At 34.1% G+C, this 27,575-nt stretch overlaps 1 protein-coding gene and 1 long non-coding RNA gene across 3 annotated transcripts in view; one reads left to right on the forward strand and one right to left on the reverse strand.

The window, feature by feature from the left end:
- LOC148623442 (DNA repair protein RAD51 homolog 2-like) overlaps nt 1–27,575 on the reverse strand; it is a 66,562-nt gene that overhangs the window by 5,532 nt on the left and 33,455 nt on the right. Inside the window, exons 7-10 of one of the 2 annotated variants that reach the window (XM_088565234.1) lie at nt 24,363–24,429; nt 14,086–14,195; nt 13,425–13,503; nt 2,917–3,017 (exon numbers count right to left, since the gene is read on the reverse strand). In XM_088565234.1, coding sequence (XP_088421360.1) covers nt 2,920–3,017; nt 13,425–13,503; nt 14,086–14,195; nt 24,363–24,429 — 354 coding nt within the window. In that variant the 3' untranslated portion in view covers nt 2,917–2,919. The remainder of the gene's footprint in view (nt 1–2,916; nt 3,018–13,424; nt 13,504–14,085; nt 14,196–24,362; nt 24,430–27,575) is intronic. The other variant, XM_088565235.1, reaches the window with a different exon arrangement.
- Nucleotides 1,780–27,455, forward strand: LOC148623443 (uncharacterized). Its single transcript, XR_015919427.1, has 3 exons — nt 1,780–2,005; nt 25,434–25,505; nt 26,267–27,455. It is a non-coding gene; the product is annotated as an uncharacterized LOC148623443 (long non-coding RNA).

Genomic DNA, 27,575 nt, shown 5'->3' on the forward strand with positions numbered 1-27,575 from the left:
TCGTGGTCAAAAATAACAACATGCAAGTAAAGTATTTTATAAGGCAAAATTATTTCTGTTGTGACATTAAAATGGTAAAGAATGTTTCCACGATGAAATATCATACACACAGAGTGTATTCTTCTGATAACAGCAATGTACACATAACTTTTCTCACGGATACAATTCAACATTGATAAAAAGCTATAATTTTAATTGAAAATCACTCGTTACAAGTAAATTAGTGAATCACAAGTTTATAAAGAGAAAAACACTCTTTTTAACAAGTATGAGAACATTTGAATGTTACTTAGGAAGTGGTACTTGAGCTATCAGTAAAACTGACACAACGAGGGTCTAAACTTTGGGATAAACATAGTAGATTTGCCAAAACAAAGGATCAATGATTCCCTAAAGATAAAGATGAGTGAAAACCTGTACCCCTATAACAAATGAAATCCATACCACAATGTGTTTGCTTAAAGCCTTACGTGGGTGGCAGATGAACAAAGGTCAAGGCCATGTAATCACGATCAACACTTGAGGTGTGTGAATAATTGAATTTTGTACAATAAATAATCATCAATACAGCCAAAAAACCTAACAAAAATAAAGAAATGGCAAGGACACCCATTGTCTGAAATAGAACTTTATCTGAACACAGAATTAGTACTTGTGCTTCCTACCAACATTTAATATATGTTCTCAACCACAACTCTCATCATATCACTTATTTTTTCTTCCTTTTTTTTCTTAAAGCATATCAATAGGACAAAAAATTGATTATAGAAGTCTGAAAACTATACTGGCATTCAACAACATTTTGTACACATCAATATACTATTTATAGGAACCAGAGATCTTATATCAGATTATCTTTTATCACAGTTGTATTTTCTACATCTTTCTAGTTTCCCTTTAAACATGAACTTAATTTATAAAAAATAAGGTTTTTTGTACTGGGTTAAAATCCAAGATTAAAACGTGAGAACAGAAGGTTCTTTATTCTCTCGTTATCTATTTTCTATCATTGTATATTGAAAGACATCTAAACAAAATTCTCCAACCATTCATATGCCTATCACTTGGGATTACGAACAAAGAACCTCATTGTGGTGAAAAAACATGGATAGAAACACTTGAGGCTAACTTATCATTCTCATTCCACAACAGGGTAATTGAAAATGCGTGCCAAATTGACAAAATCCCTTGGATAAAAGGATGATTTCAAGCAAATCTTTATCTGAGATAAAATCAATTTAAAAAGGGGTTCTATACTGTTTGATTACATGCCAAACCATCTGAACAATACAGGGTCTGTATGAAATGCTACTAATTATCTTGGCCAGGACCAAACATTCATATTTCCTCTGTATAGGAATGATAATATAAAAATGTTTAAAATGAAATATTCAAGTACATTTGAACAACGGCCCAGAATATACCAACACCCCACTCTTCTTCCTATACACAGTGTAGTATTCAATTTCTATAAATTATAAATATTCATAAGTTCTTAAGAAAGAAATGCTTCTTTTATACTTTTCAGCTGTTATGTAATTTCTGTATTATTCATTTGCAGTGTAGTAGGATCAAAATTAATCTTCCATCAGGAGATCTAATAGTGGGTAAGGGGGAAAAACTCTATGTTACAACTAAATACTTAGACAGGAGATCTGCGTGTATTGAAATACTTAATTCAGGTTTAATTAATGTCAATATGAAACATTATTTATTTAGTTTTACTTGATTTTGGGTAGAAATCCAGAGAAGTACCTTTCAATGATAGTTTTAATCTGAATATTTACTGATCATGAATTTCGACTCCAGTGTATTTCTGATAAAGAATAAGTTGACTGCTGGGGATCTTGGTCATATCTAACAATACCTATAATGTAAACAAACATATCATCTGACTCACTTGATAGTTTCCTTCCTTGGATTGATACCATTGTTTACTTGGATGTATAATTTATTTTGTTATCTTGGTGTCCCTGAGAGAGCCGTCATAATTTTTCATCTTAAGGTAACAACTCTTTTGGTTAGAAATATGAGTAGTTTAGAAAAGGTGACTATAAAATGTCAACCATCTAGTCTGTTGTTAGTTTGTCTTCACTTCACACCTATGCCATCAAACTAACTGACTCAAACCTTCTTCAGTTTCATCTTTACCAAGGAATTTTTTTCATCTAGGATGGTGCAAGTTTTATGTAGATAGATAAGAATAAACCATCCTATATTTGTTGTAGTCTGATAGATTAACAAAGTACCAGAAACAGCCAGGTTATTCAGGGTCATTTTTCACAATGTTTTATATTAATATTAATCGTAAAGAATAACAGATACATTATTATAGAATTTCATAAATAAATCTTACTTTTAAACTTCTTTTGATGTTTCTTAAAGTATGAGATTAGTGATTAGTATCTAAATAGAAGATGAAGGTATCATAACTCAGTATCATGTGGAATGTAAAAATATCATCCTGTAATATTACCCCTTTTGTTAGTCCCCAGGGAAGGGAAGGGGGAGGGTTGCACTTTTTATTTGTCCCCACCATGCATATGTAGGGAAGGGAAGGGGAAGGTTGCACTTTTTGTCCCCACCATGCATATGTAGGGAAGGGAAGGGGGGGGGGGGTTGCACTTTTTATTTGTCCCCACCATGCATATGTAGGGAAGGGAAGGGGAAGGTTGCACTTTTTGTCCCCACCATGCATATGTAGGGAAGGGAAGGGGGGGGGGGTTGCACTTTTTATTTGTCCCCACCTATAGCATATAATTTTAACTGATTATTGTCTTTCATTGTTATGGCTAACTACCATAAATAACAACCATCAATCAAATTTTAATGCTTCCCGACACCCCCTCACAATTAATTCTGAAATAGCCCTAAGGATTAAAACAGTCCATTGAGTTATTGTTGAGTAGTACTTACCAACTATGTTGATTTAGCAGCATAACACATTGGCAGTGAAGATCTAGGTCTAACACTCTGAATACCTGGGTCAGTACCAAGATAATGAGAGGCTCCATCAACTATAACCAATACAGATAAATCATTAGTCTATGACAAACAAGTATAAATGTCAATATTGTACAAGGAGAAGAATATTTCACTAGTAGGGTAGTCGACCAAACTTTTCTGGAAAAGAATTAATATAGTTGCACTTTGATGCAATATAAACTTGAGAGGAAAATAAAAGGAAAATACAATAATAGAACAGCGTGGCAATGTTCCCCGCGAAAAAAAAAAAAAAGTACAGAAAACTTTAAATTCACTGAAATTTTCCAAGTCCAACGGCCATAACTTTCGTAAAAATCATTCAACCGTAACCAAAGTTGAACTTAATCTGTAACTTCTCAAAGTTAGATTACATACAAAATATAAAATCAATTGGTAAAAGTATTACAAAAAAAGTATGGAAAACTGTAAATTCACTGAAATTTTTTAAGTCCAAGGGCCACAACTTCTGTAAAAATCATTCAACCATAACTATAGTCGAAATTAATCTGTAACTTCTTACAGTAAGACTACATACAAAAGATAAAATCAATTGGTAAAAGCATTACCAAGAAAAGTGTGGGAAACTGTAAATTCATTGAAATTTTCTAAGTCCAAGGGCCATAACTTCCATGAAAATGTTCAACAGTAACTAAAGTCGAACTTAATCCGTAATGTTTCAGAATTAAAGAGTAATCAAGGGAACCAAGGTTATAGCGGTAATCAAAAGCATGTAACCCAGGGACAAAGACCAGACATGGAAAACAGACATACACAACAAACACAAAGTAACTAAAATCATACATACAAAGTAACAAAAGTAAATGAGCAACTCAGACTCCACCAAAAACTTGGAGCATGGACCTGGTGCACCGGTAGGGTAAACATCCTCTGCTTTTCTAGAACCACCCGCCGAGTTGCTCATAAAAAAAAAAAAGTCAAGTCCGGGGTAGACAAACGAGGGAACAAAAACTATGACCCATTGAATAAATCAGTTCTCATGGTGCTGATGGATACACCATAACGATCTACAAGTTCATGATGACGACCATAAAACTTCTGTAGTGATGACTTCAATCTTGTAGCAACATAACCTTGTTCCAGAAGCCTATTTCATAGAGTTCTAGCACGATACAAAAATTCTGCGTAGTTTCGGGAAGCTCTGGCATAACGTATGACTTGTGATATGAACACTCCATACGCAGGAGCGGAAGGGATGTTGCCACAGATGAAAGGAAAGTTGACAATTCTGAATGAAAAGTCATCACGTTTGTCGTAAAGTTTGGTCAATAGTTTTCCTTTACCATCGATATCTAAGACTAGGTCAAGATATGAGGCTGACTTCACAGTGTCTGTAGTATCCTTTATCTCAAGTTCTTTTGGGTAGATGCGATGTATCAAATCCCCGAAATTAGGATTGTTTAAAGATAATACATCATCTATATAGCGGAAACTGAGATTGAATTAAGATTACATACAAAATTTAAAATCAATTGGTAAAAGCATTACAAAAACAACAGGCTCCCAGGAGCCTAAATTGCTCACCTGGTTCAATTTTGCCTTTCAAGGGCAATAAATTAAGCAAGAAGTTGTCCAACAATTTTGACTCAAGAAAACTTTGATAGGCCTTATCATAAGGATTATTTCAGCAAATGAAAGTTCCTACCTATAAAAGTTTTCGAGACATTGGCTGAAAAAGTTCAAACGGTCATTTTCCCCTTTCAAGGGCAATAACTCTTATAAGGAGTCGTCTGATAACTTTAATGCCCTGTAGATTTTTTTGTAGTTCTAAAAATAAGGATAATTTCAGCTATAGAAAGATTTGGCTGAACCTAACGGTTTTGTAGATATATGGGAAAAACTACTGTCTGACATCTATGTTCTATTTTCAGTAATGGCAGCCATGTTTTTCAATGAATCAAAAATCCCAAAATCAGTTATATGCAGGATACCCCTAGAAACATTCGTACCAAGTTCGGTTTCAATTGGTAAAGTATTTTCAGAGGAGAAGATTTTTGAAAGAAATAACATTAAAAATAGCAAAAAACATTGAAAAAGGGCAATAACTCCAACATGGCTAAATGGATTAAAATGAAAATCTGACTGCAGATGGATCCCATCAGAGGAGAAGAGTTTTGAAAAATTGTTAACGACAACGGACACCAAGTGATGTAAAAAAGTGTGGATAACTATAAATTCACTGAAATTTTCTAAGTCCAAGGGCCATAACTTCTGTAAAAATCGTTCAACCGTAACCAAGTCAAACTTAATCTGTAACTTTTCATAGTAAGATAAAATCAATTGGTAAAAGAATTACAAAATAAAGAGCTGCGCTTTAAGCGCATGATACACCCATTGCCATATGCTTTCAATGAATTATATGATCAACTAGAAATACTGTGAGCCCTGTCAAATACCCCCCCACCACAAAAAAAAAAGTAAATAAAAACTGCCTAAAAAATTTGGCACTATCAAGGCTACCTCAAGTTTAACTAAGTTTGTTGTCTTGATTTTTCACCCATACATTCCTATCTTGTAAAACACACTATCCTGACAATGTTACCAAATACCTTTAATATTTACTAGTCGAACATCATAACAAATGGTCTGCTTTCAACGGTTCTTCAACGAATAAAATTTCCTTGGCATATTTGACATTTATACAAATCAGAAGGGAGCTTACTTCAATAGACATAAACAATTCACCAAAGTTTCATAAAAGTTAGTGAAAGTGTTTTTGAGTAATTGTGGGAAGGCTAGAAAATCTCCCTTTTTTTAAGTATAAAAATTCATAACACGGAAAAGATAAATCTGAAATATATAAAAATCGAAAGGGAACTTACATCAATAGATATAAACAATTCACCAAAATTTCATAAAAGTAGGTGGAAGTGTTTTTGAGTTATTGTACGAAAACTTGAAAATCCCCTTTTTTTAATGTAAAAAATCATAACACAGAAATGAAAAATCTGACATATATAAAAATTGAAACTGAGCTGACATCAATAGGTATGAACAATTCACCAAAATTTCATAAAAGTCAGTGAAAGTGTTTTAGAGTTATTGTCCGAAAACTCGAAAATCCCCCTTTTTTAAGTAAAACTAGAGGCTCAAGAAAGCCTGAATTGCTCACCTGGATAACCATATGCTTATTTGAAAAACTTGAGGAATGAGACAGGCTAAGTTAAAATCAACTAAATTGTCATATGCAGGAAATGCTTTTCATAGCATTTTCATGACCTGAACCAGAATTTTGTTAAAGGAAACAATTTTTGAATTTTTTTCTGATGACCCCAAAGTTCCATTTTTAGTATAGGCAGCCATATCTATTCACAGATTAAAAATCACAACAGTCATTTTGAGCACAATACACTAAAGAACTATTATGCTTATTTTCATTCAATGATCTTAAATGGTTTTAGAGAAGATTTTCAAAGTTGTACCTGTGAAAAAAAAACAACAAAAAACTGTTTCAGGGGTTGTAACTCCTACATTAGTCAATGAATGGTTTTAAAAATTTCGACATAGGACCTTCTCATACTGCTTAACAATTTTACCCAATGCCAGAAATTTGGTAAAGGCAACGATTTTTGAGTTATTTGCAAAAAACTGCCATCTGACCCCTATGTTCTATTTTTAGTAATCGTGGCCATGTTTTTTCATGACTCAACAACCCCAACAGTCATTTTGTGTTGGATACATAAATGCCAACTTTCATTAAATTCTGTGCAATGGATTTTGAGAAGAAGATTTTCAAAGTTCCACATGTGAAAAATGCCAAAAAATTTTTTTCTGGGGCTGTACCTCCTACATCAGTTGACCAATTGTTTTGAAAATTTTGGCATAGGTCCATCTCATGATGCTGAACAATATTACCCAGCCAAAAATTTGCCTTTGGCTAGGTGAGCTATAAATTCATAACATGGAAATGAAAAATCTGAAATTTATAAAAATCATAAGGGAGCTAATGTCAATAGATATGAACAATTCACCAAAGTTCTAAAAAGTGTTTTTGAGCGATTGTCCAAAGTGTGTACAACGGACGGACAGACAACGGTATACCACAATACTTTCCACCAAATAGGCATTTAGACAGGCTTATAAAAAAAGTGCAGAAAACTGTAAATTCACTGAAATAAAACGTCATAACTTCAAAAAAAAATTATCCAACCATAACCAAAATCAAAGTTAATCTTTAACTCTTCATAATAAGGCCATATACCAAAAACAAACTGATGGATGGAGTGAGGGACACCTGGCATTTCCATGTCCCCTTACGACGCGTCGTGGGGGGACAATAATGGATCTGTTTCCTCCACAAGTTATAAACATACTAGTGTGGCACTTATTGATGTAATTTTCTTGATCTTTTTTTCCTGTATACAAAAGAAACACTGTTTGAACTCTACAATAGTTTGATGATGTAGTCCTATATCAAATATTTTTCTTGACCCATGTTGGAAACAATGTTTTCTGTAAGGACCCTGCTTTTTTGTTGTTGCCCACTTTCAAATAACACTATCTGCACAAGATATATTCCACTATCAGTATTCAGAACTTGATATATTCTTCAATAGTTTTTATGTTTTACAGTAAGACATTACATTTGCAAGAAGAGAAAAACATCTTTGATAAATAGAGAAAAAGAATTCAAATTCCAACTGGAAAAATGTGACAAAATGTCAAAACTTTCTGCCTAAACTTGGGTCATGCCATGCATCAAATAATTCTAAATATTGCCAAATGAAAGTACGGGCTAACACTTGATGTACAAATATTTGAAATTTTCACCAAAATGAATGTAAAGCAGCAGAGAAGTTTTTTTGAAAAATACGAGTATTTAACTTTTGACCTAAATTTCATTGATAGTTAGATGCTCCGTTCAACACTATATAATATAGCCATGTGTCATACTATGAATACCCTAATACCCTTATCTTGTATTAATACCCTACTACCCTTATTTACTATTAATGCCCTACTACCCTTATCTACTATTAATGCCCTACTACCCTTATTTACTATTAATACCCTAATACCCTTATTTACTATTAATACCCTACTACCCTTATTTACTATTAATACCCTACTACCTTTATCTATTAATACCCTACTACCCTTATCTATTAATACCCTACTACCCTTATTTACTATTAATACCCTACTACCCTTATTTACTATTAATACCCTACTACCTTTATCTATTAATACCCTACTACCCTTATCTATTAATACCCTACTACCCTTATTTACTATTAATACCCTACTACCCTTATTTACTATCAATACCCTACTACCCTTATCTATTAATACCCTACTACCCTTATCTACTATTAATGCCCTACTACCCTTATTTACTATTAATACCCTACTACCCTTATTTACTATTAATACCCTACTACCCTTATTTACTCTTAATACCCTAATACCCTTATTTACTATTAATACCCTACTACCCTTATTTACTATTAATACCCTACTACCCTTATCTATTAATACCCTAATACCCTTATTTACTATTAATACCCTACTACCCTTATCTACTATTAATAGTAGCTATCTGATATTCTCGCAACCATATAACAGGACAGACTTAACATTGCTGTTGAAAATTCTGATCTTAGTAGCCGTTCTCAGTGTTCTACTTTTCCATACTGGCTTTAGAATGGAAAAAGCCTGTAATGCTTTCATCTTTCTGGCTTGTACATCTTCGTCAGTGCCTCCAGTTGTACTCATGACACTTCCAAGGTACGTAAATTTATCTACATTCTCTATCTGTTGGTTATTTACCAATATTGGATCCATCTGGTTTTGTTGGATTCTCATGGCTTTGGTTTTGGCTGTGTTGATATACAATCCTGTTCTTTTAGCTGTTTCTTCGAGATGGTTGACCTGGTGTTGGGAATCTTGAAGACGATGCGATAGTGTGCATATGTCATCTGCAAATTCGAGGTCTTCTAGACGAGATGTTAGTGTCCATTGTATACCATGAGGGTCGTTGTAAGCTGTTGTTGCTATCCAGTCGATGACTATGAGAAAGAGAAGGGGAGAGAGAATGCATCCTTGCCTTACACCAGTTGTTACAGGGAAAGGATCCGTCAATGTACCAGCATGTATGACCTGACAAGAGAATTCTTCATACAGTAACTTATTCATGGAAATAATCTTAGGTGGAATCCCATAGTGTCCTAGAATGTTCCACAAGACCTGATGATCTATGCTGTCAAATGCTTTCTGGAAGTCAATAAAGTTTAGATATAGGGATGACTGCCATTCGATCGTTTGCTCAATAATTATTCTGAATGTAGCAATCTGGTCGACGCATGATCGTTCTTTTCTAAATCCAGCTTGTTCATCTCTCAGCTTGCTATCAATCTCTTCTTTCATTCTTTGTAAGATTATACTGCATAGGATTTTACTAGGAATGGACAAAAGAGTTATTCCTCTCCAGTTGTTGCAATTGGATTTGTCCCCCTTTTTAGGTAGTTTTACCAAGAGTCCCTTTTGCCAGTCTTTTGGAATTTTTTCTTTTTCCCATATCTGGTTTAATAGCCCAAGAAGATATTGAATGGTAGTGTCATTCATGGACTTGAGGGCTTCTGGTGGTATGCCATCGATTCCCGCTGCTTTCCCATTCTTAAGATGTTTTAGGGCTTTCTTACTTCATTTTTGGTAATTTTGTCAGCCTCTATGTTAAGTGTTGGAGTCTTCAAGTATTGGTGGATTTGTTGGTGGTGGTCTGTTCAATACCTCACTAAAGTGTTCTTTCCATCTGTCAAGCTGATCTTCTAGCTTTGTGAGGGTATTGTTGTTTTTATCTTTGACTGGTAAATTTTCATTTTGAGAGATCTTTCCACCGAGTTGTCTTGTGATGTTATACAATGTTTTGGTGTCTCCTTTTCCGCGTTTCCAGCTTCTACTGCTAACTTTTCAGCATGGTTTCTTTTATCTCTTTTACAGCTTTTCTTCACTTCTATGTCTTTTGCGCTGTAAAGGTCTTGCAGGTTTTTCTTTTGCTGTCTGGTTTTGGCACTCATCAACTTTTCTTTTATTTCCCTTCTTTCAGACATTGTATCCCATGTTTGATCTGACATCCATCTCTTTCTTTTCACTTGAATGAAACCAACTGTTTCTTCGCATGCTTCCAGAATGGCTGTCTTTGTTGAGTTCCAGATGTCATCAATATCATTGTTCATTTCTTCGTTGTCAAGATCTAATAAAGTACTAAATCTGTTCCTGAGTGTAATTTGGAAGTTTTCTTTCACTTTCTGATCTTTAAACTTCTCAACATTAAACTTCCTTTTTGTAGTCTCTCTTTTCTTTGTTGTTAAAAGCTTGAGTTTAATTTTTCCAATTACAAGGTGGTGATCTGATGCTGCGTCTGCTCCACGTTTTGTTCGTACATCTTGTAATGAAGATCTCTATCGACGGCTTATTGTTATGTGGTCTATTTGGTTTTCAGTGTCTCCAGATGGTGAAATCCAGGTGGTTTTATGACAAGATTTATGTGGAAACCAAGTACCGCCAATTACTAGACTGTTTATAGCGCAAAAGTCAGCAAACATCTCTCCGTTCTCATTCATATGCCCTATTCCATGTGGTCCTATCTCCCTTTCTCTACCTCCTCTGTCATCACCTACTTTGGCATTCAGATCTCCTAAGATGATAAGGATGTCTCTTTTAGGAACGGCATCAACAACTGATTGTAATAAGTTGTAGAAGTCATTTTTATCATCTTCGTCTGTGGTGTTTGTTGGTGCATACACCTGTATAAATGTTGTTTTCTGGAATCGAGTGTCAAATCTAGCTGATATCACTCTTGCAGATATTGGATTCCACTCCAAAAGCGATTTCTTGGCTTTCTTTGTAAGCATGAATCCCACGCCTTTGTCATGTATGTCTTCTTCATTTGGATTTCCTGAGAATATGACCGTATGACCTGAAGAAAGTGTTGTCATTCCAGCTGTATTCCATCTTACTTCGCTGAGTCCTAGAATTTCGATATTGTATCTATCCATTTCGTTCGCAATTTGCAAGCTTTTGCCACTTTGATACATTGTTCTAACATTCCAAGTGCCTATGGTTGTTGGTTGTTTTGGTGAGAACAACTTCATCGGCTTTTGCGTCATTTGCTGTCCTCGATGTTTGGTTTGGTCCTCTTTCTCTAGTCGTTGACGAGTCCAAGGAATGACTTTTACTGTAATCGTTTCTGTAACCATTTGTATCCACTAGTGGGGGGTTGGCCCTCTAGCTTCAGCTTTATTTTAATGTGGTGGTCAGCAAGTCCCTCACATGCTTTTGTATCAGAGTTTGCTCTCCTAGATAGGTTCCCTACCATGGGTGACGACTCCTTTCTAGCCGGGTTTTACATCAGAGTTTCCTCTCCTAGACAGGTTCCCTTCCAAAGGTTTGATCCCTGTCTGACCATCGTTTTCTGTCTGGGTTGTCTCCCGTAGCCTTTGACTCAACAGTCCATCACAAGGCAGCGATCTATTTAACCCATAGGTGGGGCAAGGTTGGTGAGAGCCAGGGCGTGTTCCATGCGCCGGTGGGCCTGCACTCTGCACCTCTAGGGTCCTTGTTACTCCGAGATCCCCTTCATGTTAGCCTTGAGTACTAGACCAAAGTTACCATGTGTTACCTCGGGGAGGCAAATTGAAGGAGTCTTGGTAGTGTAGAGGCTACGTACTGGCAGAGGAAGGCTTCTGCTTACGCTGCTCCCCTTTTCGTCTACAAGTAGACTAGCTATATCTAGCTATACCTACTACCCTTATCTAGTATTATTACTCTACTACCCCTATCTACTAATAATGCCCTACTACCCTTATCTATTAATACCCTACTACCCTTATTTACTATTAATACCCTACTACCCTTATCTATTAATACCCTAATACCCTTATTTACTATTAATACCCTACTACCCTTATCTATTAATACCCTACTACCCTTATTTACTATTAATGCCCTACTACCCTTATTTACTATTAATACCCTACTACCCTTATTTACTATTAATACCCTACTACCCTTATCTATTAATGCCCTACTACCCTTATCTTGTATTAATACCCTACTACCCTTATTTACTATTAATACCCTACTACCCTTATCTATTAATACCCTAATACCCTGGTATTAAGTATCAGTCACTAGATCTAATATTTGTTTATCTGTACATATGCAATGTGTTTCTACAGAAAGAAGTAAAAAGTAAACTGGAGTAAATACAAAATACCGGTCATATAATTCATACATTGTAGGTGTGAATACCCCATAAGTAATTCCCACTACTGATGTCAACATTGTGTGTATCACTACACTGCTATTATTTTCTTGCATTGAGGTACTGGTGTTCATAAAAATATATAGACACATATATTCATTCTTAAAAGTTAAAGTGCCATAACAAAGAACACTTAACCAAGCACATCCAGTCTATAGTAATTAACCATGTATTGTACTAACAATGGATTCATAACAAGTATCCTAAGGACAAATCTCTAATGTTACTAATCAAAAGGAAGATATTCATCAAGCTCTGATGTAGCCAATTCAAAGAAAGACATCCAACATCTACTACTGTAACTGATCAAAAGGAAGACATTCAACAACTACAACTGTAACCGATCAAAAGGAAGACATTCAACAACTACAACTGTAACCGATCAAAAGGAAGATATTTAACAACTACTACTGTAACCAATCAAAAGGAAGACATCCAACAACAACTACTGTTACCAAATAAAAGGAATATATCCAACAAGCTCTGTTGTAACCGATTCAAAGGAATACATCAAACATACTACTGATACCAATCAAAAGGAAGACATCCAACAACTACAACTGTAACTGATCAAAAGTAAGACATCCAACAATCAATACTGTTGCCAAATAAAAGAAAGATATCCAACGACTACTACTGTAACTGATCAAAAGGAAGACATTCAACAACTACAACTGTAACCGATCAAAGGGAAGACATTCAACAACTACAACTGTAACCGATCAAATGGAAGACATTCAACAACTACAACTGTAACCGATCAAAAGGAAGACATCCAACAATCACTGCTGTAACCAATCAAAAGGAAGATATCTCACAATCACTGTTGTAACCAATCAAAAGGTAGACATCCCACAATCACTGCTGTAACCAATCAAAAGGAAGACATCCAACAATCACTCTGTAACTGATCAAAAAGGAAGATATCTCACAATCACTGCTGTAACCAATCAAAGGAAGACATCCAACAACCGAGTATGTACAATAGTTGGTTATACTTTAATGGAGGTATAAAAATATGAAAATAATGAAAATAAAAAGGGAGCTTCTTTCAAATCAAATAGATATTGTAAATTCACATGGCAGCTAATATAATAAAACCGACAGATTCAAATCTTTTAATGTAAATACACATGAATTCTGGTGTATTACTTACTATCTTGAACAACTCCATCATCTTGTATTCTGTATGTAAATGATGTGAATGGTGCAACAGGAGATTTGGCCACTAAAACCTGTACAAAGGGAGATAAATCTGGTCAAAATCTTAGTGCAGTTACACAGAAATATGTGTAGCATGTCAGAGATGATCTCTTATTCAATATTTGATAGTGGAGCATATGTGTTGAACAGATATGGACCTGTGATGTAGTGCAACTATACACTAAATTCCACTGACCTAGCATGAGTAGTTTACCTGACTTAATAAGAAACCTTAAAAAGAAATTTTGAAGTCAATAGACTGTGACAGGGGGGAATGCTTGATGCAGTAAAAAATGCCAAGATGCCCTTTTGTATCAACTACAAATCAACATAAATGAAAAATGGTTAAAAGAAAGAAATGGCCGGGTTGCCATTAAGTATTCATTTGACCGAAAATAATGAAATTACACCAGATCCGTTAACAGGAAGTAGAAGTGTGACAGACCTGAAATTGAATCCCACAATATACAACCCCATACTGAAGTTGCAAATAACTTGCGACTATAATTTATATTTGCTGAGAAAAATGTTCCAAAATATTTTCCCCACCCAACCGACATTCACATTTCTATAAGATGATTTGCTTATCTAGTTTTGTCAGTAATTGGTTTTACCTGTCTCCTTTCTTCATCCAGGTACTGCAGAATTAGTCGAGTGTTAATATTATGACTCCAGGTATTACCCAAGGCTGCTGTGACATACCCACTATCAGAGACCACATCACCTGATAATGAAAAATATGATTAGAGGCTGCTTGGTCAGTAAACTATTCTTAATTAACACATAACTAACTGTCTAATTTAACTGCATTCATGGGTCCTTAGACCACCATGTTGGACCCACCAAAACAGGTCTAATAGGGATTTCTTATACAACCATCAATAATTCTCTTTATCTTTCATTAGATAATTACAGCAAGACATATAAACAAATACCTGATATCCCTGCACCTGCAGTTAAATGAACGAAATGTTTTTTATAGAATACACCCTAAATTCATTTAGACCAAACATTGCATTGTGTGTTGTAACATCAGATTTTATTCAGTTAATGTCCAAAAATGGGAATCCCCCTTTACTCAAAAAAAAAAAATAAAAATAATAAAATAAAATCAGATTTTTTTTTTTAAATGAAAGGGAGCTTACATCAATAGAATAAACATTCATCAAAAGTTATAGCAAAATTGCCCAAAGCATTTTTGAGTCATTTTGCAAAGTGTGAATGACGTACAGACAACAGTATACCATCATATGACAGTCATATAAATATGAACTAGAAAAAACCCTGCTCCTCTCCCTAGAAACCATTATCTCATTCAGATGGAAAAACAAAATAGGAGGTGCACAATAATATCATGTGAAAGTTTCATCAAAATTCATTCACCAGTTTTAAAGGAGTTGCAGCTTTAAGGATGATGACCCTTGACCAATGACAAAGTCCATGTATTGTATCAGGAAACCCCAAAAGTTATTCAGATGAAAAAAAGTATGAGGTGCACAATTACATCATGTTTTAAAGAATTTGTGAAAGTTTCATCAAATTCAATTCAGCAGCTTCAAAGGAGTTGCATATTGGGGACAGAGGAACAGACAGCATAACCACAATCTTACAGGTGCTATAACAATATACTGGAACCAAAGGAATATCATAGTGCTGTAAGCATGAACAAAATTGTAATTATATGTAAGCATTTCCCATATAGCATATATTTAGAACTGTTTTCCTATTATGTATATACTGAATGTTAACCTTTACTACTGGTTTCTGAGGTATAAAATGTAATCAATATTTAAACAGTATCCAACTTCACACACATTTACAAATTTTGTCCATTTCACCTTTTTCATAAATTTTAAACCTGTCTAAAAGTTTATTTGCATTTACATTCAAAAACTATTTTAATAAAGCATTTATTCCACACAAAAATAATACTAAAATAAAACCAATTACAGCTTAAGAAAATAATCTTCTTGATGAACATTTTCCAAAACTAGACACTTTTATCAATTTGAATTTACTTGATTGAACTCGCTGCTCTTCACTTCCTGTTTATTAATACTAAAATATTGATGAAAGATTTAAGATTTTGACTGATAAGTATGTTAAATGGAACATGCTCAACACATTTAATGTCTCTTGACACATTACTGCACAGGAGCAGAACTAGGGCGGGTGCCAGCCAGGGTTCCTCAGAAAAGGGGGGTGCTAAGACATAATTTGCCATTTTTTGTCAATTTCACACATAAAAATGACAAATTTCCAATAAAAGGCAGGGGGATGCCAACCCCCAGCAACCCCTCTGGATCCACTGTTGACAGCAAAAACTTAATTCCTTATATGTAAGTGTAATCAAGGGAACCAAGGTTTTAGCAGTAATCAAAAGAATGTAATCCAGGGACAAAGACCAGACATGGAAAACAGACATACCAGTACACAATAAAGAACATCAAGTAACTAAAATACATACATAGTAACAAAGGCAAATAAGCAACTCGGACTCAACTAAAAACTGGGAGCATGGACCAGGTACACAGGGTAAGCAGCCTCTGCTTTTCTAGAAACACCTGTCAAGTTGCTCATAAAAAGTCAAGTCCGGGGTAGACGAAAGAGAAAACGAAAACTATGACACGTTGAACAAATCAGTTTTCATGGTGCAGATGATACACCGTAACAATCCACAAGTTCATGATGATGACCATAAAACTTACGTAGTGATGACTTGTAGCAACATAACCCTATTCCAGAAGCCCCTGTTGGAAGTCTAGTGCAATACAAAAAGTCTGCATAGTTTTGGCAAGCTCTGGCATAACTTATGAGTTGTGATATGAACACTTCATATGCAGGTGCTGAAGGGATGTTGCCACAGATGAAAGGAATGTAATTCATTACTAAACATCTTTCAAGACCAAAAAGGAGTCCTTCAAATCTTAAGTTGAATTTTGAAGACCCCAGTAGATCTTAATTTTATTTGCAGAAATAAAAGAATATCAATGAGCTGAATAATTGCCAGAAACATATTTACAGGTTATAAAAGAGGTATTGAAAGATACACAAGGAATTACATTTGGACAATATTTAGTGTAGTGTTCAGAAATAGTAGGGAAGTTCGTGACAAGAACCAATAACATAAGTATTTTTATCCTGAAGGATCAAAATCATCAATACAAAGGAACCAAAATTAAATAATCAGAATCAATGATAAACTGGTACCAGCTCCACTGCACCCAGAATCCATGATAAAATGGAATCAGCTCCACTGCACCCATAATTACACAATAGTTAAAGATTGTGAAGGCAATATCACACAATGCAGACTGCCCAAGGGTAGAGACCAAGAGAAATGCTACTCCCCAGTCATAGCACTATATCAGTTTTCTGGTCCACAAGACACGGTTATTTCCTATTTTTTATACACCATCACCATAATTTACTTTTCTGTTTATTGCACTGAATAACCATAAATTGATATATTTAAGTCAGGTGTGCTGACGGAAATAACCCATCAATAAGTAGTGATCCAAATTTTTTAGTTCTGACTGTAAATACCGGATAATCAGACTGGTTACCTTCAATACTTCGGATTTCTAAACATCCGCTAATCAAGATTTAACCAACAGGATGTTAGAATTTATAACTGATATGCAATAATCCATTATAAACTGAAACCAGCTCCACTGAACCCAGAATTCATGATAAATTGGCACTAGCTCCACTGAACCCAGAATCTATGATAAATTGGGACAAGCTCCACTGAACCAAGAATCCATGATAAATTGGGACAAGCTCCACAGAGCCAAGAATAAATGATAAATTGGCACTAGCTCCACTGAACCAAGAATCCATGATAAATTGGCACCAGCTCCACTGAACCCAGAATCCATGATAAATTGGCACCAGCTCCACTGAATCCAGAATTCATAATAAATCGGCACCAGCTCCACTGAACCAAGAATCCATAATAAATTGGCACCAGCTCCACTGAACCAAGAATCCATGATAAATTGAGACAAGCTCCACAGAGCCAAGAATAAATGATAAATTGGCACTAGCTCCACTGAACCCAGAATCCATGATAAATTGGCACCAGCTCCACTGAACCCAGAATCCATGATAAATTGGCACCAGCTCCACTGCACCCAGAATCCATGATAAAATGGAATCAGCTCCACTGCACCCATAATTACACAATAGTTAAAGATTGTGAGGGCAATATCACACAATGCAGACTGCCCAAGGGTAGAAACCAAGAGAAATGCTACTCCCCAGTCAAAGCACTATATCAGTTTTCTGGTCCACAAGACACGGTTATTTCCTATTTTTTTATACACCATCACCATAATTTACTTTACTGTTTATTGCATTGAATAACCATAAATTGATATATTTAACCAACAGGATGTTAGAATTTATAACTGATATGCAATAATCCATTATAAACTGAGACCAGCTCCACTGAACCCAGAATTCATGATAAATTGGCACTAGCTCCACTGAACCCAGAATCCATGATAAATTGGCACCAGCTCCACTGAATCCAGAATCCATGATAAATTGGCACCAGCTCCATTGAATCCAGAATTCATAATAAATCGGCACCAGCTCCACTGAACCCAGAATCTATGATAAATTGGGACAAGCTCCACTGAACCAAGAATCCATGATAAATTGGGACAAGCTCCACAGAGCCAAGAATAAATGATAAATTGGCACTAGCTCCACTGAACCAAGAATCCATGATAAATTGGCACCAGCTCCACTGAATCCAGAATCCATGATAAATTGGCACCAGCTCCATTGAATCCAGAATTCATAATAAATCGGCACCAGCTCCATTAACCAAGAATCCATGATAAATTGGTACCAGCTCCACTGAATCCAGAATCCATGATAAATTGGTACCAGCTCCACTGAATCCAGAATCCATGATAAACTGGTACCAACTGCACTGATAACCTACATCTTCTTAGCTTTTCTTAAAACCTCAAATATAGTGGAAAAAGATATGAGGTGTAAGTAAAAGATCTCCTTTATGTAGAAAGAGGCGGCCTTGAGAAAGGCACTTGTGATCTTCTCTGTAGAAGTAAGGGTTAACAACTTGAAATATGATGGAATTTTGGAAACTACCTCTTTATGATGAAGAATATAGCTGATGTTAATAGCATCTATTCCCTTGTTGGAAAATGGAACAGGGATAAATTTCCCATTCTCACCATGGTTCAGATTTAATAGGTTTAAAAAACTGCAATACCTAACTTCTTAATCCAAAACTACTCGATGTGGTACGGTCTACTATGTTATGGACTGTTAGTGTGATGGTTATACATACGGTTTCACAATGTTTGTTTGGTATCACCAACATAGAGTACACTCAATACTGTAAATGACATTTTTGGTAGAGCAGTTGAGAATTTCATAAGAATTTAGGTTTTGCCAGTTAGGCACTTTTGGTTTCTGTTCTTATTTCTGCTCAGGCCACCATTTTATTTGGATTGTGGATGAACCCAACATATTTTCAAGTCACTAATATTGTAACTGATTTCTTGCACTCATAACTTCAGTACTTTACATTACACATGATTTGCATAATTATACATTACTACACCACCTCATGCAGCTGATCGATGACGTAGATCCCGTCAATTCTAGTTTCATACAAGATCAAAATGTACCTGTTAAATATCATACACTTGCGTTCAACGTGTTTTTTGCTTGTATGAGAACAGGAAGTTAATATTAAAAGATGAAATGATCAGTTGGCATTGAATTTATGTAATATTACACAGTTTCCGATTCAGACACAGGGGCTTGTTACAATTGACAATATAGATCATAAACGTTATCCTGATATATATATCTATATATAGTAATTGCAAGTTGTTAAATCTGGTTCCTAATCTGATTCCCTGCACAATATCATACGCGATCCATTGATAGCTAAAAATTTGAGAGAAACTTGTGGAACGAAATCATAAACCACACTTTTTGGTAACCAGTTGTCTTGATATGAAAGAGAAATCCTATCAAGGTAACCAAGAAGACTTCAGTCTTTGATTAACTTTCATAAACTAAAGATGAAGGAATAGCATTCAATAGTTTAAAGCTAATTTTAGTAAACTTATGTTAATGTAAAAGAAGATGGTAGAAATATGATGTGTGAAAACAGGAAATGGGAGAACTATGATGTGTGAAAACTAAAGATGGTAGAAATATGAGGTGTGAAAACAGAAAAATGGTAAATTATGATGTGGGAACTATGATGAAGGAATAGCATTACATAGTTTAAGGATAATTTTGGAAAACTAAAGATGAAGGAAAAGTCTCCAATAGTTTCAGGATAATTTTGGTAAACTCAAGATGAAAAAATAACATTCAATAATTGAAGGATAATTTTTGTAACATTTTAAAGACAACGATGACAAAAAAAAAAAAAAAAAAAAAGAAGAAGAAGAAGAATCATTCCATTTGACACCAGTCTTGATCAAAATAAAAACCTTACCCATGTGCAATTACTCTTCGGATATTTTGTAATCATGACTTTTAACTACAGGGTAAACAGACCATTCTATACTGTGGTATCATAACCAAGTTACAGTGGGTAGTCTAGATGTACAACATAAAGATCAATCAGGTCTTTACCTTTTTCAATTTCACTTCACCTTAAGATGGATTACTAACTAGCCTCCTTTGTGCAAATATACATATATTACTAATCTATCATCAAGTCCATTGAACAAACAAATGTAAACAGTGATAATTATTTTGTTAATGTAAAGGAAAGCATTTCAATATGAGTGAAGCAGGCTTTCTAATGTAAAGTTTGTGATAGAAAATTATTTAACTCAATGCCCAGGAGGGTCTGAACTGCTCTCCTGAAACTCATTTCTGTATCTCAAGAATTTGAAATTTTCAATGTCGGGATTGAGGAATAAAAAAAATTCTGCATTTGAAACCTTTTCCCGGCCTGCTACCATTTTTATATGACAGCAAATTATTTGTGGTCATATATCAGTATGGTGCTGTTGTTGTCAGTGTTATTATCAGTAGACACCCTACTCTGTGCAACAACTTGAATATTAGTTGGTTGAAAGAAAATTCAAAAGCAAGGTTACAAACCACAAAAGGAAGGTTGGTATCAATTAAGGGGGTTATAGCCGTCACTGTTTTAGAATTAGGGGCCAAAAGGGGTCTAAAACCAGATATCTTAGAATTCAACTATAAAACTCAAGCAAAAAAAAATAGGGATGTCTATTTTTCAAAATGATCTATACCATAATGATCTTACTTGGATTGATTTTAGGGCTAAAGACTTAATTTTTTTTTTCCAAAATCTGGGAAAAAGGGGGCCAGAAACATGCATTTTCCTGATGTCCAGACAATAACTTGTTTATTTTTGGTCTGATTTCAAAAACATATTTTTTATTGGATTCCTTAATATGAAAATCCCTGCCTGCATCTGTCAATCAGATTTCAGATACCTCTTACGGTTTTTGAGTTATAAGGGGTTAAAGGTGCCACATCCAAAAAAAAAAGATTGGTATTGATGCAATAATTCTTACAAGGAGTCATCCAACAACTTTAATCTCTAAAAGCTGTAGCAGGCATCAATCATAGGGATTATAGGGATTATTTCATCAACTGAAAATTTTTTTTTTTATCATGGGAAGCAAGATGTTGAATAAAACAGAAAAGATTTTTTTTTGGTTTGCTTTTAAAGGGCAATAACTCAAATGAGTTGTCCTACAACTTTTATAAGCAAATATAGACTTTGTAGGCCTTAACATAAGGTTCATTTAATTAACTAAAGATCAAAAAAAAAAAAGAAAAAAAAACGCACCAGAGTGCACAAGCTGAGAGAAAGAAATATTTTTACTGTGACTTTTTTTTTAATTAGTTGTAAACCTTTAAGACCTCATTCTTCTATCAATATAGGTAGAGCCTTTTCCTCCAAATCAATAGGGATCTCACTTACCTAGTATGTAACAATATTCTAAAATTTGGTTTGAATTGGATATAAACTTTTCCAGTCAATGTCCCAAACCTATGTTGCACACTTCTGCCTACCTGCCTGTGCAACTTCTTTGCAACTCTGCTCAAAAAATAAAAAAAAACAAAAACAAACAAAAAAACAAAAACAAAAACAAAAACAAACAAAAACAAAAAAAAGTTGAATAATCTATCAAATGATACCAAATCTGAGGCATTTTTGGTGTGAAATAACTTCTAGAGACAAATGTATGTGACCTTTGATAGAAAACTAGAAAATGCTGTTTTCAGCAGTATTTTAATACATGTACATGGTAACTTTTAATGTTGCTAATCAAACAAATCTCAAAAGTATCAATTGTGATACTAACAAACAGTTAAGTATCAATTGTGATACTAACAAACAGTCAAGAATCAATTTTGATACAACCAAACAGTTAAGATAATAATAATAAATTTATTTATTAGTGTGTCACACATTGATCTTACAATAGATATATACATAGACAATCAACACCCAGCCTTATTAGACTTATGAGACACTATTATATACATGTATAAAACATTGTAATAATAAACTAAAAATTTGAGCAAAAAATCTACCTTGAATTATTAAACTAAATATATATAAATTTATCATTTCATAAAAATTTCAATAATACCAATTAAAAAGCCAATTAACATTTTTTTTTAAAACTAACAATAAGATACTTTAAATCAAACTTGATATAATTATTAAAACTAACGATAAAAAGTACTCAAAATTATACTTTGTAAAATAAATGTAAAAAATGGATAGATTTAAAATATGGCATATAGATTTCTCATTCTTATATATGAATATATCTTGAATAAGCCAAATAAAATCAATAAAAACAGGGGCTCCCAGGAGCCCGAATCGCTCACCTGGTTAAATTTTTGCCTTTTAAGGGCAATAACTCTTACCTGAGTTGTCAGACAAATTTGACTCCATTTGATTCATTGGACACATTTATAACCTTATAATAAGGATCATTTCAGCAATTGAAAGCTATTGGCTAAACCTAACAGATTTGGAGATGTATGCAAAAATATACTGTCTGACCCCTATGTTCTATTTTTAGTAATAATGGCCATATTTTTCGATGGATTTCTGAATGTCATTACACTTATTATACTCAAACAATTTTTCATCATTGTCTAAAATGTTAAAATTTTCAATATGATTAGAGCATACCAAAAACAATTCATATTGTAAGTCACTGTATAGAGGACATTCAATAAGAAAATGTTTCTCTGTTTCAACTGAACAATTGTCACATAGGAGACAAAGTCTATCATCAATCGGAACTGGCAGCCTGGAATATCTACCGTTTCATAGGCAAGTGGTAGACAGCCAACTCTAAACAGAGCTGTGGGCCGTCTCTCCATCCTCAAAATGTTCAGCTTTACGTATTGTTCAGTTTCAACACTATGTTTATATTGACAGTAAGTTCTCAGCTTGTTACCGTTTTCTAAGTTACTTCTATCGTTAAATAGTTCCTCATGCCATTGGAGTTATCTAGTTCTATTAATTTCTCTGTGACACTTCTCATCACACCTTTTGTTGATATTGTCTCATCGTATACCATGTCTCTTATGTTCAGTTGTTCTAATGTCTTTTCTACTTCAAATGTCCAACCTTTTCGTCTCCATGATGCACATCACCAAATTTTCTGACATTTCCTTTTATCATCAGATTGTACTAATCTACACAGAACTACACAGTAGTTTACATGTCGTTTCATTGCAGCTGATGTCCAACCCATATTGCCTCTTGTAGAAATATTTGAGGTCAACTTCCCTGTAGACAAGAAGAATTTACATGTTCTATTTTGCACGGATGATATACAACTGAGTTGTTTAGTTCCCCAAACTCCACTCCCATACATCAAGATTGGTTCTAATGCAGATGTATATAATTTTGTATAAACTTTATGAATCATTCCATCTGCAGCTACTAACTTTGACATCAATGACTCAAGAGCTCTACTTCCTTTGCGTGTTTGTTAAATCTCAGGTGTTCATCGACCAATCTCCGAGGTATTTGTAACTGTCATAATATTAAATGTTATTATCAGAGCAACGGAACATGTATTCTGATTTCACAGCTGACTGAGTTCGAAAGTGAACGACTTCAGTCTTTGTGTTGTTAATTGAAAGTTTCCACCAGTCGGTAACAGTGTTCATCATACATTGTAAGCTATTCTCATCTGGTACAATCAACGCAATGTCGTCAGCGTATAGAAGAATGCTCATCTGAAAATCGTCTATAGTGATACCACAGTTTAATGCATTTATTTTGGTCTGCTAAATCATTTATGTAGACAGAGAATAATGTGGGCGATATTATACAGCCCTGTTTAACGCCGGCTTCTACATCGAAACACGGGGTTAAGTATCAATTGTGATACTAACAAACAGAAATTAGCAAACACGTCCTTTTCTATTGAGCATAAATACTCTAGAGGTTTTAAAATTTAAAAATATGTCAATTGAAGCAAATTTTACTTCTGTAGGTGACGAACTGTATTAACTCATTATGCAAAAATTAAGTTGTCGGTTAGGGAGTTGAAACTGCTTGATATTTATCATATATACATGTATAACTACATGGTATACTCACAGAAACCTCTATATATTAAGTTAAAAGTGACAGAAAATTTATGAATCAATGCCAGAGTTAAGACAATAAAGCTTTTTAGTTGTCATTTTTATTGGATTCTTTTTCAATTGTTGATAACAGTAATAACAGAATAACACCAACTTTGAATGACAGAACATCACAACTCACCCTTTTTGGCTCATTATGATATTTTCTGTCTCCATTATTGTGTATATACAAGGAGTATTTTGATTGTATAGATAATTCCATGCTCCTGTGTCCTACCTTCTTCAAGATCTGACGGTGTAATGCTCTGTCCATACCGTGTTGTAATCTGATTGGTCACAATAACCTAAAAAACAAACTTAATAACAAAATTATGTATTATAAGATCAATTATGATATGCAGATAGTAAAACTAAGATGGAAATAGGAGAAAGTATGCTATAGTTTCATTATTTATTAGTGCTTATTAGCCTTCTACAGGGTGCTGAATGGTACTCTTGTGATTTTGTACAGACAAAAGGGAGTTTTGTTCAACAAAAATGAGTTCAGATTAACAAAATTTATAACATACTACAAATTTAAATTTTGTCATACAAAGTAATCTTTTAGTGGACAAATGTTATTTTTGTCATGACAAAATTCATTTTTGTATCACACACTTTACTTTTGTTACGTAATTTGAATATTGGGTAACAAAAGTCAATTTTGTATGCAAATTAGTTTAGTTTGGATTCAGTGAACAAATGTTCATACAAAACTGAGAAATATTATGACAAAATTAAATTTTGTCACTATTTTCTCCCCATTCCTTCTAAAATTTTCGAAAAAAAGCTGGGAAAGCAACTTTCTGATTTTTTCGAAAATATTTTTGATAAATTTCTCTGCACATTCAGGAAAGGACATGGCTGTCAAACAACTCTACATAAACTTTTGGAAAACTGGAAACTTTCTTTGGAATAAAATAAATATTTGGCTGCTATTCTAATGGATCTATCAAAAGCATTTGACTGCCTCCCTCACGATATATTGATTTGTAAACTGTTCTCCTATGGCCTGTCTGGGGAAGCCTGTAATTTAATGTTGTCATACCTCTCTAGTAGAAAACAGCAAATAAAGATATGTGGTATTGTAAGCCATTGGGCAGATATTGATAAAGGCTCAATATTAGGACCTTTACTATTTAATGTATTTATCATAATATTTTTTACTTTATTGATAAAGGAAATTTGTATAATTATGCAGATGACAACACATTATCTTACGCTTCTAATATCTATAATGAATTTGTAAATACTTTAGAATCAGAGAGCAAAATTTTAATAGACTGGTTCCATTTTAATTGTATGCAAGCAAACCCAGAAAAGTTCCAAGTGACAGCCATAGGAAGAAAGGCCGCAGATAGAGCACCAACTTTTAACATTGGTAATATTAATATATCCTGTGAAGATACTGTAATATTTTTAGGTGTAGATATTGATTTTTTGTTAAATCTTGACAACCATATTAAATCTATCTGCAAGAAAGCTGTACAACAACTTGATATTTTAAAAAGAATTGGTAGAAACCTACGTAAATTAAGTAGACTATTTTTCACACATTCATATTGTCAAATTTTAATTTTTGCCCTCTTTCTTGGCACTTTTGCTCACTGACTAATACAAAGAAAATAGAAAAAATACAAGAAAGAGCTTTACAATATGTCTATTTTGATTATAACTCCTCTTATGATGATCTTTTAGCAGAGGCCAAGATGCCTACTTAACATGTAAGACTATGAATCTGGAAACGGTAAAAAATGCCGGCCATTGACCGACAAATTTTGCAAATGACCAACGACAATTTTCCAATCAACCCTTATAAATTACAGTCTGCATAGTTTTATTACTGTATAAACATCCTGTCTACAAGTCCCCTAATTGTTTATTGGAAATTAATTGACAGGTGTGTGTCAATTTTAGCCGATGTGCAGCCACCTGTGACTGTGATTTACCTTTAACTGAGATTTACCTGTAACTGATTAGTTGATTGCAAAATTTAATTAACGGTAGATGCGCAGCCCCATTGCGTCTTACAGTAAGATGTATCAGAGTAATGGCATTAGAAACTTTTAAAATATTATATGATCAGACTCCACCTGTATTATCTGATTTAACATGTAAACAAAATTATTTGTATAATTTCAGATATACAGTAACTTATTATTAAAACAACAAGGTATGGGAAACAATCATTCAGGTATGCTGCTCCAGTCCTGTGGAATTATCTGCCTGAAAACTTCAGGCAGTGCTCAAACTTCAATCAATTCAAAGCCATGATTTCAAGCTGGGAGGGAAAAAAATGGTCTTGTGTTGCTTGTAGCGACTGTTAATCCATGCATGGAGCAGTGACCACGAAACCATATTTTTGTTGATTTTTCTTTATTTTGTTTTGTTGACTGCCTGTTTTGCTTTTAGTTTCATTACTTGATTTGCTTGATTTTTAAAAAAAATTGCTATTTATGTCGGTGTGCTGTATGTGTCTGTCTTATTACAATTGTTTGTCTTATTGCTTTGTCAATGTATATTACATGTATGCATGCACTGTATAGCTATTTATGTACCTTATGTCGGTTATAAAAGTTCTCAAGAGCTTATGTTGTATTGTTGTAATGAACTTGTCAACTTAAAATAAAGCTTATTTGATTTGATTTGAAAGGATTCTGTAAACTAATTTGCATACAAAATAGACTTTTGTCTCATAAGATTGGTTTTTTTATATTTTTTTTTAATTTCCAGAATATATCCAACTTTCAATCATATTTTTAAATTACTTCTGCCTTAATTGTCAGAGTTGTGACACACGTAAGTGTTATTAAATTTTGTTTTTGTTTTTTTTAATATTCAACTAATAAGGCCTCGTTGTAGAAATTATTTTACTGGAAATGTAGAGAAATTGTACCTTAAAAAATATATTGATCCACATATCATGAATTCAAGTACTCTAAAAAATGTCTTTTTTCCTCTACCCACATAACAAAAACTAAAATTAAAACAAACCACAGTAACTATTATGTGGGGAAACATGAAAATATGATGTTGGAAAACAGGAGATAGAAAACAATGATGTGGGCACTAGGATATGATAGAACTAAGATGTGGGAAAACAGAAAATGGTAGAACTAAGATGATGGTAGACTTTCAGGAATTTACGGAGACTGACACTATGTGGAGTATATGTACAGGAATTTACAGAGACTGGCACCATGTGGAGTATATGTACAGGAATTTACGGAGACTGGCACTATGTGAAGTAGACTTATAGGAATTTACAGAGACTGGCACTATGTGGAGTATATGTACAGGAATTTACAGAGACTGGCACTATGTGAAGTAGACTTTCGGGAATTTACAGAGACTGGCACTATGTGGAGTATATGTACAGGAATTTACAGAGACTGGCACCATGTGGAGTATATGTACAGGAATTTACAGAGACTGGCACTATGTGAAGTAG

Source organism: Perna viridis, chromosome 2 (assembly GCF_037379345.1).
Source record: "Perna viridis isolate PV_CMFRI_1.1 ecotype Kerala chromosome 2, ASM3737934v1, whole genome shotgun sequence".
Lineage (NCBI taxonomy): Eukaryota > Metazoa > Mollusca > Bivalvia > Mytilida > Mytilidae > Perna > Perna viridis.